We start from the raw sequence: 16,158 nt of genomic DNA on the forward strand, positions 1-16,158 counted from the left end.
TTATACACTCTAATAAATTTGTCATACAAAAAAATGCCTAATCTTGACTGTTGTGACCAAATGGTGTCAAAACTGAAATTAACAGACATTTTTACTTAAGATATTTATCTATAGAGTAGAAGGAGTTTCCTTCCAATATATCAAACTCTGTTTAAACTGTGCTAAATCTGAAACCAAGCTTTTAATGGTTGCTGGCATTTTATTGGAAATATGTGTTCCTGAATATTGGACTCCTTTTTGGACCAAGGTAAGTGATTTGAAGTCTTATGTAGATTGTTCTTGTTCCTAATATTGATACTATGTATTGAGCTATTGGTTGGAAACAGAGACATATTATTTGCAACTAATTTCATTAAGGAATAAATTTACTGAACAGGTTTCTACATGTTGATCTTGAATTTACACCACAAGTGATACACATGCTGGAAGGAAATCTCTTACAGGTTCTGAATTGCTTATAATGGGGCTTTCCAAAGTTTAATGACAGTGAATTATCTTTAAACTATTTATTAATGTTAGTGACAATTTGGTTAGCAGCCATTTCTAAATCTGTATTTGACTTGCTATTTATTGCAATGTTTGTATCATCCACAAACAAAACAAGCTCAGCATTTGGGAATGTAATAGATGAGAGGTTGTTAATGTGCACAAGAAAAAGTAACAGAACCAAGATGGAACCTTGAGGAGCACCACATGTAATTAATTCCTAATCATATGAAGACTGATTAATTATCCCACAGCTACTTCACAATGACACCATCTGTTTCCTTTTAGTTAGATAAGACTCAAACATTTTGCAGCACTGCCAGTGACATCATAAAATTCTAATTTACTTAAGAGTGTGCTGTGATTTACACACTCAAAAGGCTTTTGACAGGTCACAAGAAATACCTGTAGCCTCTGATGTGTTATTTAATGAATCGAGTATATTTTCACAGTATGTGTAAAGAGCCATCTCTGTATCGAAACCCTTAAGGAACCCAAACTGTGACACCATATTGTTTGCAGTCAAATGTAGATGCTTAAACACAATCTTTTAAAATATTTTTGAAAATGCTGGCAAAAGTGAAATTGGTTGACAGTTTGACAGTATCTCTTTATCCCCCTTCTTGTAAAGACGCTTAACTTCAGCATATTTTAGCCAATCTGAAAATGTTCTACTGATGACACTGATTACACAATTAAGTTAATTTAGAACTCAACTCACATGAACACTCGTTGATTAACTTCGTTGATATGTTATCATAACCACTAAACTATTTTGTTTTTAAGGGTTTTATGATGGATGCTACTTCTTTGGGAGAAGTGAGTGTCAGTTCCATTTTACTGAGACTGGTCTCAGGTATTCTAGTACACTGTTTACTGAATCTGATAACCCCCAAGCTGACAGTAACAGAAACAAAGCACTTGCTTAAGAGGTTCGCAACATTGCATGCTCTTGTTACCAATGTCTCATTTATTTTTAGAGCTATCCGTTCACTATGTCCAATTAGTTTTTATTTTGTTGCCTAATGTAATTACCATTTTCTTGTAACAAAGATGCTTAGATTTCTGGATAACTTGCTTCCTTATTTTACAGTGTTCTTTGTAATGCATTACAATGTTAACATATGCCTAAAGTAGATAACATTTCATCTTGCAGAACCCTTTGTTAATACCTTGGAATTCCTCTCAGGGGCTCAGCGTTTATTTGCTGGGCTTGGTGACCTCGGGGTTCCTGAGCTGGGGACCTGTCAGCACCACCAATCCCTTGTCACCATAGGCTCTGGGCATGCTTCAGTCAGCATGGTGGTGGAACGTTGTGTGTCACAGGGAATGAGGATCTTGACTTGACTGACCAGATTGTGAGGATGGCAAAAACTTCAGTCTCGAGGTGTGCTGCATGCTGATGAGATACATTGCTGTTGAGGTGGAACAGTAGTTAGCGGGCAACCTCTGCAGAACCTGTCACACCTGAGTCGTATAAGAGTTACCTAGGCATGAGGGGCTCTGTCTAGGTGGTCTTTTATTTCCGTAACTACTTTTGGGACCAGCATGGATCCTTCGAAATCTTATCTTCCTCTTCCCAGTGGAAAGGGTGGGCCGCTGACAGGTACCAACATCCAATCAAACAAGAGGGCTCATGTAGCCAGTCCTCCTTACTTGGGGATTAGAGAGTCTTTCTCGAGTAAAAAAAGGGGGGAGGGAGGGAGGGAGAGAGAGAGAGAGAGAGAGAGAGAGAGAGAGAGAGAGAGAGAAACCCACATGCTGGTGGTCAGGATGTCTTTCTTATAATTAAACAGAAAGAGGGAAGCTTTGAGCCAGTGTTTGCATACAAAAAGGTTTAGAGGGAATCACTGAAAATCTAAAACCTGTCAGGTGGTTGCGAAATGGGACCCTGTTGGTAGAAACATCCAATTCCCAACAAGTGAAAAACATCCAGAAAGCTCAGTGCCTTAGGTAGTATGCAATTGAATTTGAATTGCACACCACCTTGAACTATAGTAAAGATGTTGTGACTTGCTGCGATCTGGTTGACATTGCCTGAGAATAACTGAAAGCTGAGTGATCCCAGAATGGCATCCGCTGAGGTACAGAACGTAATGAAATGGGTGGATGGCAATCTCGTAAAATCGGACTCCTTTGTACCAACTTTCAGCAGCACAAAACTTCCAGAGCGTGTTAAGGCTGGTTTCCTCCACCTCAGTGTATGGCCTTATTTTCCTAACCTAGAACTGAGCGAAGTGGTGCGGTGGCTAGACACTGGACTTGCATTTGGGAGGACGACGGTTCAATCCCGCGTCCGGCCATCCTGATATAGGTTTTCCGTGATTTCCCTAAATCGCTCCAGGCAAATGCCGGGATGGTTCCTTTCAAAGGGCATGGCCAACTTCCTTCCCCGTTCTTCCCTAATCCGATGAGACTGATGACCTCGCTGTCTGGTCTCCTTCCCCAAAACAACCAACAATCCTAACCTAGTGCACTGTTTTACATGTCAGTGCTTTGGGCACACCACCTTAGATTGTAAGGGTGGAGCCACTTGTGACAAATGTGGTAAGACTGCCCATGAATGAATGTGTTGGTTGTTCACCTCCTCCAAAGTGTGTAAACTGCTCTTGGGATCACTTTGACTGGGGTAGGGGCTTCAGTGTCTTCCTTGAAGAAAGAAAGGTACAAGAGTTCAGAACAAATAAGTGTTTTTCACATGGTGAGGCCAAAAAGATCTATAAGGCCTTGCAGCTCATGAAGTTTGCTACCTCCTTTGTGTCTGCTCTTAAACAACCAGTTCAGAAGACTGATGCTGCTACCCAAACGGAGGTTCCTGTGTGTCAGTACTAGTACCTTTTTGTCAGTGCACTTGTACTGTTGCAGTTCCTTCAAAACCTACACTTCCTTCCAAAACATCGAAAAAGTCTGTTGTCACCAACATTGCGGAGCTCCCTGCTCCTCCTAAGGTTCAGTCTGGTCCACGGTCCAACGGTGCCATTACCACTTCTTTGGTTGTGGCTCTGAAGCCTACCCAGGGCAAAAAATCAAAGGCCAAGCATTCACCAGTGATGGAGGTGGGAAGTAAACAGTCTGAGAATGTCATCATACTGTCTGATGTCCCTCTGACCTTTCGGTAGAACTAATGGACCTTGGTGTCGGACTGAACCCCCATCCATTATGGGCTCCCTTCCTGGTGGAGAGACAGGATGAAAATGGAATGGAACATTAATGGGTTCACGATACATGTGGAGGAACTGAAACTGCTAGTGCAGGAATGCCTATGTGCTTGTGTTTACAAGTAACACATTTTAAAGCCACTGACGTTTCTGTGCTATGGGGCTATACCCTCCACTGAAAGGATGAGCTGATTGGGGCAGAGCCAAGGGAGTGGTTGTCGTGTGTGCCAATAATGCACATCACTCTTCTGCTGGATACAACCTGTAAGCAGCTGCTGTCGAAACTCATGGGTGTCGGAGGATCACTATTTGCTTGCTGTATCTACCTGTGCAAAATGCAGTAGAGTCTTGAGGCTCTCATAGATCTTGGGAACAACTTGTGCAGCCATTTCTCCTACTGGGAGACTTCAATGCCCATCTCATCGACCCTCAGGGTTGGGTTTGGAGGTCATCATGACGTCTCACAAGCTGTGTATCCTCAACACAGGTACTTCCACTAATTTCTGTACTGGTACTGGGTCATTCTCAGCAATCGATCATTCTTTCTGCTGTCCAGCCCTTGCAGACTCTGTTCAGTCGCAGGTGATTGCCGACCTTCATTCGATAAATGCAGTCATGTACCAATAGCAGCAGTGCTGAAACAGGAATGTTCCCAAACAGTGCCTACAGACATTGCTTAGATGCTGGCAGAGCATTCTGCAAAAACTACTGCCAGTTCCAGCCAAGATCCGGCATTTCACTGCTACCTTGTGACTGTAGAGAGGGGCAAGTTGTATTTAAGATCACACTGTTCAGGGTTACAACTCCCCTTTCTCCTTGTGCGAGCTGGAATTGGCCCTGTCTGAGACTCGTGACACTGCACCTGGTCATGACCAAATCCGGAACTGCATGCTTCGACATTTGCCAGCAGTGTCAAAGAAATACTTTTCGAATGTTTTAATCTTATGTGGTAGACAGGTCACCTCCCCAGCCCGCGGAGAGAGGCAATTTTAAGACCTCTCCTCAAACCAGGAAAGGACTCGACATGTCCCAGTAGTTACCGGAGTATTGCCTTAATGAGTTGTGCAGGAAAGACATTTGAGCAAATGGTTAACAGTCGTTCTGGTCTGGTTATTAGAGGCTAGGCAACTCCTTAACTGCTCTCAGTTCTGGAGATTTTGGTCCATTGTCGACAACCTGAACCTACTAGAGGCAGCTATTCAACAGGCTTTTCTATGTAAACATAGCTGTATTGGCATATTCTTTGATGTCAGTAAGGCATGCAAGACTACTAGAAGACACAGTATTCTTGTACAACTGCATCACTATGGCTTTCATGACCCCCTCCACATCTCTATAAGGTCTTTCCTGTTTCAGCGATTTTTTAGGATCTGAGTTGGTGATATGCTGTCAGATTATTTTGAGCAGGAGAATGGTGTTCCTCAGGGCAGTGTGTAGTGTTTTAAGTGTTACCCTCTTTACCACAGCCATAAATAGCATTTTATCTACGGTAAGGAGTCCTGCACAATGCTCCTTATTTGCGAGCAATTTTGCTGTTTTGAGTTCTCACTACAGTGTTGCAACAGTGAGCCATCGGTTGCAACTTACACTGTGGATTAGAGGAGTGGGCTGCAAACACGGGTTTTCAATTTTCTGCAGATAAGTGTGTGTGTGTGTGTGTGTGTGTGTGTGTGTGTGTGTGTGTGTGTGTGTTTTCATTTTAATCATTCTTGTCGTATTTTTAGTTTACTTGCGTTGCGTATGGAGGACACCATTCTACACTTTAGTGACTTGGTGAAGTTCCTGGGCCTCATTTTTGACTCTAGATTGTTGTGGTTGCCACAGCTGAGAGACTTGAAAGCCAGGACCCTAAAGGTGCTGAACATCATAAAATGCTTTAACCACAGATCTTGGGGACAGGACACATCTGCTCCAGTTTTATAGGGCTTTTGTGTGCTCGTGGCTAGACTACCGGTGCACAGTGTCTGGGTCGACGAGGCCTCATTATTTGAAGATTATTGATGCTATCCACCATGACGGGATTAGGCTGTGCATGAGTGCTTATTTCCCAGCCCCATACCCAGTCTCTGTGCTGAGGCTGGTGAACTGCTGCTTTAAAATTCGAAGACAACTCCTGAATGTGTGTCATGCATGTAAGTTCCTCACAGCTCTGAATTCACCTGCATACCACATTGTTGCTTGCCCCCTGTGGAATGCCTTTTCTCCCATTGATCATGAGTGATAAGGCCATTTGAGGTCCATGTTCGGCATGTACTGGAGTCACTTAAAGTGAAGCAAGTCCAGTCTCAAATCCTGGGTTTTAGTCATCTGCCACCCTGGTTACTGCAGAGCCCCAGACTCATTTTAGGTTTTGTCAGTACAGGAGAGATTGTACTATTGCTTCTGTTTTTAATACAATATTTTCTGTCATATATTAGCACCACAAGTATATAGCTGTCTTTGCGAGTGGGTCTAAACAGGGTTACTGTTGATTCCTCTGTTGTTTTCCCAGATCGTGTCATCAAGGTCGGACCGCCTCAAGATTTACTGTCTTCGATGCAGAATTATATACAATCTTGCAGGCACTGGAGCAGATGAGATGTTGTTTCGGCTTTAAATTTCCTGCCTGTTCCGATTCTCTGAGTGCCCTTCACTCTCTAAACGTTTGTATCCAGCAGCTAACATAGCCCACAATATCCAGGATGCCCTCCTCCAACTGCAACAACTGGGGAAGGAGGTGACTTTCTGCTGGGTACCAGGGACATGGGTATTGCGGGGAGTGCCAGGACGGATCTAGCAGCCAAGGCGTGTCGTGATACTCAGTTATTTGAGTGTGCCATCCATGTGTGTCTCACTGTTGAGATCCAAAGTCTTGTACCAGTGGGAGGATGAGTGGCTGGAAGTGACAGACACTAAGCTCTGTCAAATGAAGCTCACAATGTGGCTGTAGCATACCTCCTTCCAGCCATGTTGACGGGACGAGGTCGTCCTTACTTTTCTTCGCATAGGCCACAGCCCTACGACGTGTGACTTCTTGCTCAGGCAAGAGGAACCTCCAGTGTTTGGTGCTTGTAGCATACAGATCACTGTGTGCCACATTTTATTGGACTGTGTTTCATTTTCTGACCAGTGGGTCATGGCAGATTTGCTGATGGGTCTGCCTTCTATTTTAAATAACATGCAAACAGATGCGGTTTGGATTTTAAAGTTTCGTGAATTGTCCAATATTTTTCTGAAGATATTAGGGGAATTGTTTTAATGCGTTCACTGGGTGACTGGCTAACCCAAGTATTTTGTAAGTGGTCAGCCAGTCACATCTCCCTGACCTTTGTTTCAGCTCCTTTGTCGTTTTACTTGTGTTTTAATCTGCTGTATAGCACATTTTAGAATTTCTTCATTGTCTTAGTGTGTATGTTAATATTTTCAATGTTTTATTCACATTAATTTCTTTTAATGTGTGTGAGGGCACTGATAACCATGCTGTTGGGCGCCTGTGAGTCCCAAACACACACTGTACCTTAGAATTCTTACTCACTTCCCAGTACATTTATTTATAATGGTTTTTGTTGGTGATAATAAAAATTAGTTTCAATTGAACTGTGAGATTCGCAGTCATATGACAAAACAGAAAATGCATTTGCAGTTGCGAATATGGACAACAATCAGCTGTATAATAAAATTACGACAATGACAATTTGCGCTGCACCGGGACTCTCACGGATTTTCTGCATATCACGAGCAGTCGCCTTACCCAAGGTTGCCAAAGGTTCTGGAAATCGGGGAATATCAGGGAATTTCAAACTTATCAGGGAAATGTGGAAAAAAAAAAAAAACATTGGAAAAATCTCGTTTTTATCTCAGTAGATGAAATGGTTTGTTTACTGAGGTGTCGTGCATCATTGCTGGCTAGGTGCAGCTGAGTATGTGTGCCACTTCCCTACTGCCTCATTACTATTAGTTCTCTCCTTCCTACCACTCCTCCCAGCTTGCAGTCAGTGCTGCCACAACGTCTCGCCACTAGCCTAGCAGCTGCCTACAAGTGGCAGGAAGGCATGAGAAGTGGTTTTTTTGGATCTGATTCTTAGAGACTGTAGACACAGTGGCCGGACACAGTGGTCGTGAGTGCACGAGTTGTTTCTGAGTGACTGTATGCTTTCTGATAAGAGCTATGGCTGTAAATTTAGTTGCGAGAGTGTAATTGTCTTTCCTACCTGCCTGTCTCTGGCTCGGAAATCATCTTTATGGTGAGTTTCTGCCTTTCCTCGTTATTATTGATTCTCAGAGTATTTGAACACGTTGTCTGTTGTATGGATTGATCACTATGGTCTCATTTCATCAACATGATGTCTATGGTTCAGGACTAGCTGGCCACACGAGTGGGTTTCCACAACGGGCCAAAACCACAGGATGTTGCTAAGAGTATCTGTAATGGATCGTGCGTGCTGATCTGAAGCAATTCAGTTTCCACTAATGTGCAGACACTGCCTGTCAGATCTAGTCTCACTGATCTCCCTACAGGCCCGGTCTGTTTTTGTGTGGCGTAAAGCAGCAGATGTTCATGGTATATCCATGGATCCAGGACTGCAATGCTCATCAGCAGGCCAGACGTCATGTGATGGATTTCAGGAATTTCAACTGTCTCATTGCAATTATGTTGTACAGTGTGGCATTTTATGGACATTTTATTTGTTCTAGTACATTTTGGCATTTCAAAAGTAGTTAAAATGTTGGAAAGTATGGACGATAAGAAGAAGAAAATTGTCAGTCACTGACAGTTTGTACGCTATGTACTCATAGATTTCTCAAAAGAAAAATTGCAGAATACCTGTAAAATAATAGATATAACACAGTAGGTAATAACTGACAATAATGAACATAGTAGAACTAACATTTATTGCGGTCACCTACATTGTTGGTTTACACAATTCTTACCAACTTTATACACTTCTTTCAAGAGGCCTATTTTTTCTGAAGTTATTTCAGAAATCAGTGAATGTATTTTAAATCTGTCTTGCGACTCCAAGGAAATCCATATTTTTGTCACAAAATATGTTTCGTTTTATTGAAATAAACGACGTCAATGATTTAAATAAAAAACTTATACTATTTGGCTTGCTTTATCCATCTAAAAACAGTTCATTACAAAAGCTGTTGATGCTAGTACTTAATATTTCTGCTCATATCAGGAAACATCATCTGCTTGCAAGTTTTTGTTAAATATTTCCTTGTTTGCGCTATTGTTTCTTGTACCATAGCTGCAAAGACAGATTGTCAACTTCCGTCTTAACTTACTTTTGAGGTGTCAAAAAATTTGTCAGGGAAAAATGCTAAAACTTTCAACCACGTGTCTGCTATACCATGTGGCTATCTTAGCACGACTCATGGTCAGACCTAAACTTCTGGCTCCAATTCGTGCTCGGATAGCCAAATGGTATGGTGACTGCATGTGATAAGCAGGAAATCTGGGATCCGGCCCCAGTCCAGCAAACATTTTCTTCGTTATCATTCCGTTATACAGATGATGATTGTCCATATTTGCACATTTCTTCTATTTCATAATGGCTGTAGTCACTGCATTGCCTTTTGTTTCAGTCATGCATGCATGTCTGAAGGAAGTTAGCATCACAATTCGTAATAACTCAGGCACTGCAATATCATATACACAAAAATAATTTTCATTTCCTTGTCCAGATTTCAGAATTGAGTTACATACCCTGCTAGTAAGTTATTTAACAATACAGCATTAGCCACTGTTTCTACAAATTATCTGAATATCTAGATTCAGTGATAGAAAAGCTCTCTGAACTACGTGATAAGTAGCCATGCTAGTTATAAAGCTGCATGACAAGAAATAATGTACTATAAATGTAAGTCAGTTTTTTCTTTGAAAAATACCATTGTAACCAAATAAATATTAATCTAATAATAGCAGATGAACGGCAGCTCTGTAGTAAAACTAAGGTGGCAAGAGCTTTTATCAAAGTAGCAGCTTTCTCGCTTATTTTCTTTATTAATTTTAGATGGCATAATTGTGAATAGCATCAATACAGTATGTGAATTAATATTCTATGATGTGTTTGTCTTGTGTATACCATGACTTGTTCTACATCCCTGAAGGTTTCACTCTTGATGAGGTCTACATAATACAATGAATGAGCAGATGAAAACAGGCTGAATCTAGTCTCTGGGAGAACTTTGTTAACATTTCCTTTGCAGGAACTTTCCTTATGCTAAAGACATCCCTGTAGCTGTTTCATAATTGCCTCTACTATAAACTAATTTTTTAAACTGGATTTCAAAACTCTTATTTTATAATTGTTCTTAATGCCTTAATAATCATAAATATAAGCTGAATTGAAATTAACTGTTACCATTGTCTAGTAAATTTATGAGGAAGATGATTTAGATAAGAAAACTTCACTATTCATGTACATAATCTGTCATCTTTTCAATATTGCCTTCCCAGTAAAACAGGTCAGTGCACAAAACTCAAAATGGCTGCATCACAAAGGGTATGAGAGTATCATGCGAGGCTAGTAGGTCACTCTATGAGCAAAGTGTAGCTCCATAAGATCTAAATTTCCTCAGTTTTTTAACTTAACTAGAAGGTCCTTAAAAGTAACATCTAAGGCAAAACAACTAGCAAATCAAGCCTACATAAATGACTGAAGTAACAGATCTAAAGTCATAGGGGATATTGTCAGAAAAACTTTACAAACCGATGTCAAAAAAGAAACACCGGAATCTTCCCATTGTAATGGTCAACAAATTATAGACACCAAACACATTTGTGATACATTTCATAAACATTTTTCTGATGTAGCTAAGTATTCTTTCAATTGGTTGCTCTCCACCAACAAAATCTTTCCCTGCAAAGTGTGTAAGATCTGAGAAACTACTTTTCCCTAAAATTTTCAACTTTGAAGATGACTCTCCTAATTAATAGGAACATGAAAAATTCCTTCTGGTGTGTCCTCTGGAAGTAGAAGTAGATCTCCAACTGTACTCCAAATGGAACTGCCGCACTCATCCCTTGCTGCCTTATTAAATAACCAATGCCTGGTGGCTGTGCATTGAACCTCATGGGAGGCATGGCTGAAGCCTCGTCCGGATTGGCAGCATCCTTGTGGCGGTCAACTGGTAGTATGATACTATTGATGTTTGATGACACCACAAACAACTCATTTGGATTTATCAGTCAGCTCAGGAGGCTGACAAGGCTCAACCTTAGATCCCCTCCTCTTCCTTCTCTTAATTAATGATCTGCCAGAAAACCTGCCCTCAGCAGTAACTGTGCTATTACTCATGATAGAAACCACGTCTCTTGTAATGTTTCTCTATGTCAAATAAGAGCTGACTTAATTGACAGCAGTGGAAGGGCCCTGTACTGGCTATGATGACAATCTTTTAGTTAACATGGAAAATTAAAAAAAACTCATATGATCTACACATCAAAGGACCATGAAAACGTTACTGAATAGGTCAGTGAGACTAAATTTCTTGGGCACTTCAATGGAATATGTACATAGATAAACTTCCGTGCAAAATGATTGAATTCTGCAGTGGCTTCCGAGTTATCGGGCGAAGGTGTGACTTGATTGCTATTAGAACTCACTTTCCTCTGGTTAACTCAATCATTTCGTATGGCATTCCCCTCTGGAAGTCAACACACAAGAAAATATTTGCTATGCGAATTGTCAAGATTATGATATGATTGCCACTACATGCTCCTACCAAACCGATCTTCAAAGAGCTGGGAATATTACTTGTCCCATGTATATACACACAAGAGACTGTTTCATCTGTAAATAGGGATCTCCATATCCTAAAAAAAAAGTTATATACATGATTACAACACCTGTGCTAGTAAATAAAGGATGGGGCCCCTCCACACCCACACCAACGTGGTGACCAAACCAAAAGTTCTACTGTCACCTCCGTATAACATGTTATTTTTGAATCAGGAGTCATAGGATGCGGGCTCTGATGTTATCCATGCGTCTGGGATTACTCATTTACACAGTCCATCAGGAAATAGAAGTGCTCGAAAACGATCGAAGGGTAGCAGTTGTAAGGGCACAAGAAGAAAAGTGCCAAGGCAAGTGCCAAGGGAAAAAAACCTCTGCAACAGTAGGACGGGTAGTAAGGGCAGTAGCGGCTTGCTAGCTGCAACAGAGCATGCAAGGTGAGGTAAGGTTAGTGTGAGGTATCGTACATTATAACCTATGTTGCTGCATGTTCGTCAAAGCTGGGTCGGTCCGGGTGCTGTGGCTGGGCTCGTGTGGATTCTCCTGGGCCCACTGCAGTGGCTTCCTCCCTGTAACAAAGGGGGTTAACATTCATCTTAGTAGTCAGAGACTGAGTAAATGCCATGACAGTGTTGAAGCACAAGGACTGCATATTCTGTAATAAATTACCTTGCTCAGTCAAAATAATAAATCCTTCGGGAAGACTGTTACCAACATAATACTCCAGCATTATTTTTATTGTGTTGCTGAATTTATGGGGACGAATTTGTCACATGTAACTTTTTGTTGACAATGTAATAATGTTGAATGGTGTGGTAGCTAACTTATATTTAATTCTTTTGTTGATATATGTACAGGGTGACCCGAAAGTCCATCTACATTTGAAAATGCTGTTGTTCATGGGATAATGTAGGTAGAGGTAAAAATTGACACAAATGCCTGAAATGACATGGAGTTTTATTCAAACAAAAACTGGCTAATAGATGGTGCTGGACAGTAACACATCAGTGACGCCACATGAGGATAAACACCTGCTGTAAGGTGCGACTTTAATGCAGGACAGTGCTTCACCCCATATTGCTACATTTGTGCAAGATCTCTTGCGCACATTGTATGGTGAAGATTATGTGCTGGGCCTCCACGTCAGTCGTGCTTGGCCTTCCAAGTCCACAGACCTTTGCCATGTGATGATTGGTTGAGGTTTTAGCTGAAGCCACTATCATCCAGGCTTATTAGGGGTGCTAAAAGATAACATTGGACAGCATTTTCTCACTGTACCTGCTGATATGCAGTACAGTGCTGGTCACAACAGTGTCCCACAACTACAGGTATTGTTGATTGATGGCCAACATGTTGAGCATTTGTTATAAAGAACATTGTTTAGATAAAAATCCACTTTTATGCTAAAATTATTGCTTTTGCATCACATGAAGTGCTATCAGTCGGCCATTTCGTGCCTGTTTTTTGGTTTCAATAAGACCCCATGTCATTTCGAGCATGTGTGTCAATTTTACCTTCTACTTATATTATTCCATGAAGTATTGAAATTTCAAATGTTAATGGACTTTTGAATCCCTTGTACTCTGTGCTCTACAGTACATATATATTTTAAAATGATTGTAGTGGAAAGATATGCATGTTCTGTTGTTTACAGTGCATGAATATTTTAAAAAAAAATCATTGTAATGAAAAGCTATATGCTTCTTCAACAGTTGCTGTAACTTATATCCCATATAAACATGATTTTGTGGCTATATTGTTGTTATTATCTTGATTTGTACTGTTTGGTTCTTCTAGCGTGCCTAATACAGCTTTTTTTTATTTTTGATCGTAATTTTCCTTATTTGTCTGAAATCTCTGCATTCCTTCTATGCATCATTTCCACTGAAAATTGCATCTATTATCTGGAACTACCTTAAGGTCTAGCTGCATTTCTCATATCCATTGGCATCCTGTCTTCTTTCTCATCACAAGTTGTAAAATCCTATTTGTTTTCATTTGCAAGATCTGGAAGAAAGGAGAGATTCTTTTCTTCTTCATTATGCTGGTGGTGGGTCTCTCTCTCAATGGACAGTTTCATTGGGCAAGAGTCTTGAATTCTTTGATCTGGTATTTTTTATTTACACTAGTTCTGATGATTCTTCTTTCATTTTCGAGAGGTGATCAGTGTTCTTTCATTTTTAATTTGGAACTGGTTTTGCATGCATAAGTAACTCCCAGAAGAGTTACAGTTTTATAGTGTAGGATCTTAGTGTCAATAGAGAAGCATTTATTATTATTCATTGGCAAAGTTGGAAACTGATCTCTCTTTATTTTGTTGGTTCTATTTATCTATGTTTCTTTTTGACATAAGTGTGATGATTTCTCCAGGATATTTATACTGCAGAACTATGTTAATTTTTTGGTTGTTTATGAAGATGTTAGCTATTTTTATGGATTTCGTGAGAATGATCTTAGTTTTCTCGAATCTTGTAATCTTGTTTTAAGATATTTTTAGGAGACATGGTCTGGGCTTGTGCTTTTACATCAAGACCTAAGAGAGACCAAAATCGCCTACAAAACCCAAGCAGCTTGTTCTTATTGAGACTTTGGCTCTAATTATGATTTTAGATGGGTTTTACTTTTGCCAAATTTTCATAATGTAATTGAGAGCTGCACCAAAAAGCAATGGGGTTAATCCACCAATTTTTCTAACATCAGTATGTATTGTGAAAACTTTATAAATTTTTTTTCCCTTCAACTTTACCTTGGAATGTGTGTTTTTTACAGTTAGTTCGATGATTTCTATTAATTTGGTATGAATTACGCTAATTCATGATCTGACCACATGATCTGAGGATTTTTAAAAGTGTATGTGTATGCTTACTATAATAGGCTTTTTTGCAATATATGAATGGAATAAACAGCTCTTTATTTCTGTACTTGTAATATTCCATAAGTTATTTCAAGCTGAGAATTCTTTGTGGGCAATTTTTGTATAAGTGGAATCCTCGGTATTCTACAAGTTGTGGTTCCAGAATGTTTTTGATTTCTTAAATTATATGGGAAAAAATTTTGTATGTGTAAGCCAATGGGTTATTCATTCCAGTCTTGTCACAGAACCCATTGTACCAACAGTATAGCTTTATATATCTCCCTTTTTGTCATTACTGACACTGGGTAAAATAAATGCAGTGGTGATATTGGACTCATAACTTTCATTAATTGTAAACTGCATACTATAGCAGAATAAATATATGTATTTACAACAATTCATTTCTGTAAGTATGTATTCCCTAGAGGTTTGAAAGGATTTTGAATTCCAACAGCTTACTTAGTTGTGTTTTATGTTTCTTCAAAATAATGTGATGTGGTATGAAGTCATGGACAAAATTTATTAATATGGCAAACAAACACTACGTGTTTCCAATTTAAAAAAATCCACTTTGTTGCAATGACCAAACTCCATCCCAAAAGTGCATTTCTAGAAGGCCTGCAAAATCCCCTTGTCTGATTACCATAATTTTTTTATTGGGCTCAAAACTTTTTGATTCATAAATTTCATTACATGTGGAAGACAGGTGTCAAATGACGTTAACAGGTTGGATATTCCAGCAGTTCGTATTTTTGACTTCTGCAGTTTCCCCATTGTCAAAAATTTTTCTAGTGATTGTGTTATCCTAATGAAAGATTTTTTTTTGTCCGAACCAGACCTCTTCTGCCCATAACTTTCTGGTAGATAAAGTTGCATTTTCCTTTTTTAGTACAAAGCCTCTGGCTTTAATTACTCTTTTGCATGAAGTGATGGATTGAAGTCTCATCCTCAGTAAAATATTGATGCACAAAGCACTTGTGTTCTTGTTAAGGTAATTCAAATCTTGCTGAGAAATTCATTTTGGAATTTGATTTTGGTCAACATGCTTATATTTCACAAACCTTTCTCATTGTTAATTCTTTTGCAGAATGCTTCATTCTCTTTATTTTGATATGCCAATGACGTCAAATGTTTTTTGCGCATTTTAATACTTAGTATCTGGTAGCATGTTATGCAACTTCTTTCTATTTTCATCTGTGGCTGCAGTTTTTGGCCAACATTTACACTGAACATCTTTAGGAGAAGTACAGTCAGATTTGAAGAAGATACTCATTAGTCAGTTGTTGAATCTAAAGGAACAGACTATACAAAATAGATAGGTTTATTGGGTGTGGAAGGCATCAGTTCATTTTCAAAACTCGTCTATTGTGTGTAATGAAGTCGTACAACCATTACTTTTGTTGCTGGCCAAGCCTTTGAAAGAGGGAGAAAAATGGTATCTAATTTTAGAAATGCGAATAAAAGTTGTTTATCACTCGTTTGTGCTGTATTGGCTGAACAACAGACTTTCCTTGTCATTTTAACTTATTCAGCTGAAAGTTATTCATTATTTCAGGAGCCTAATGTTGATCACGGAGACCATGGAAATGGTGATCCGGATGAAGAGTTTGACGAGATGACATTTGAAGATTACATTCCTTTTAAAGTGGAGGCTACATATGATGAGTAAGAGTTATTCTTTTTTTTAAAAAAATAGTGAATGTCCTCTTACATATGTATTTTTGTTTCTAAACAGTATTATCTAAACAGTACTATGTAATTAATTAAAACATACTGTTCATTTTCAGAACTGTTCAGTGTGATTTGTGCTTCTGTTTGTAAAACATTTTTCATATTCATTGGTTTGGCTGTGGCATGAAAATCTTTCTATCTTTTAAACCATTTTTACCTCTTTGTCTTAAGCAATAGAGCCATGTAAACGCTTTTGCTGTGG

General features: G+C 39.5%; 1 protein-coding gene across 5 annotated transcripts in view; it reads left to right on the forward strand.

Moving 5' to 3' along the window:
- The window catches only part of LOC126095716 (gastrula zinc finger protein XlCGF17.1-like), an 83,232-nt gene that overhangs the window by 18,679 nt on the left and 48,395 nt on the right, over positions 1-16,158 (forward strand). For all 5 annotated transcript variants that reach the window (XM_049910467.1, XM_049910469.1, XM_049910466.1 and 2 more), the window contains one exon: positions 15,781-15,890. In XM_049910467.1, the coding sequence (XP_049766424.1) occupies positions 15,781-15,890 (110 nt within the window). The remainder of the gene's footprint in view (positions 1-15,780; positions 15,891-16,158) is intronic.

This window comes from Schistocerca cancellata, chromosome 8 (assembly GCF_023864275.1).
Source record: "Schistocerca cancellata isolate TAMUIC-IGC-003103 chromosome 8, iqSchCanc2.1, whole genome shotgun sequence".
NCBI classification, from domain to species: domain Eukaryota; kingdom Metazoa; phylum Arthropoda; class Insecta; order Orthoptera; family Acrididae; genus Schistocerca; species Schistocerca cancellata.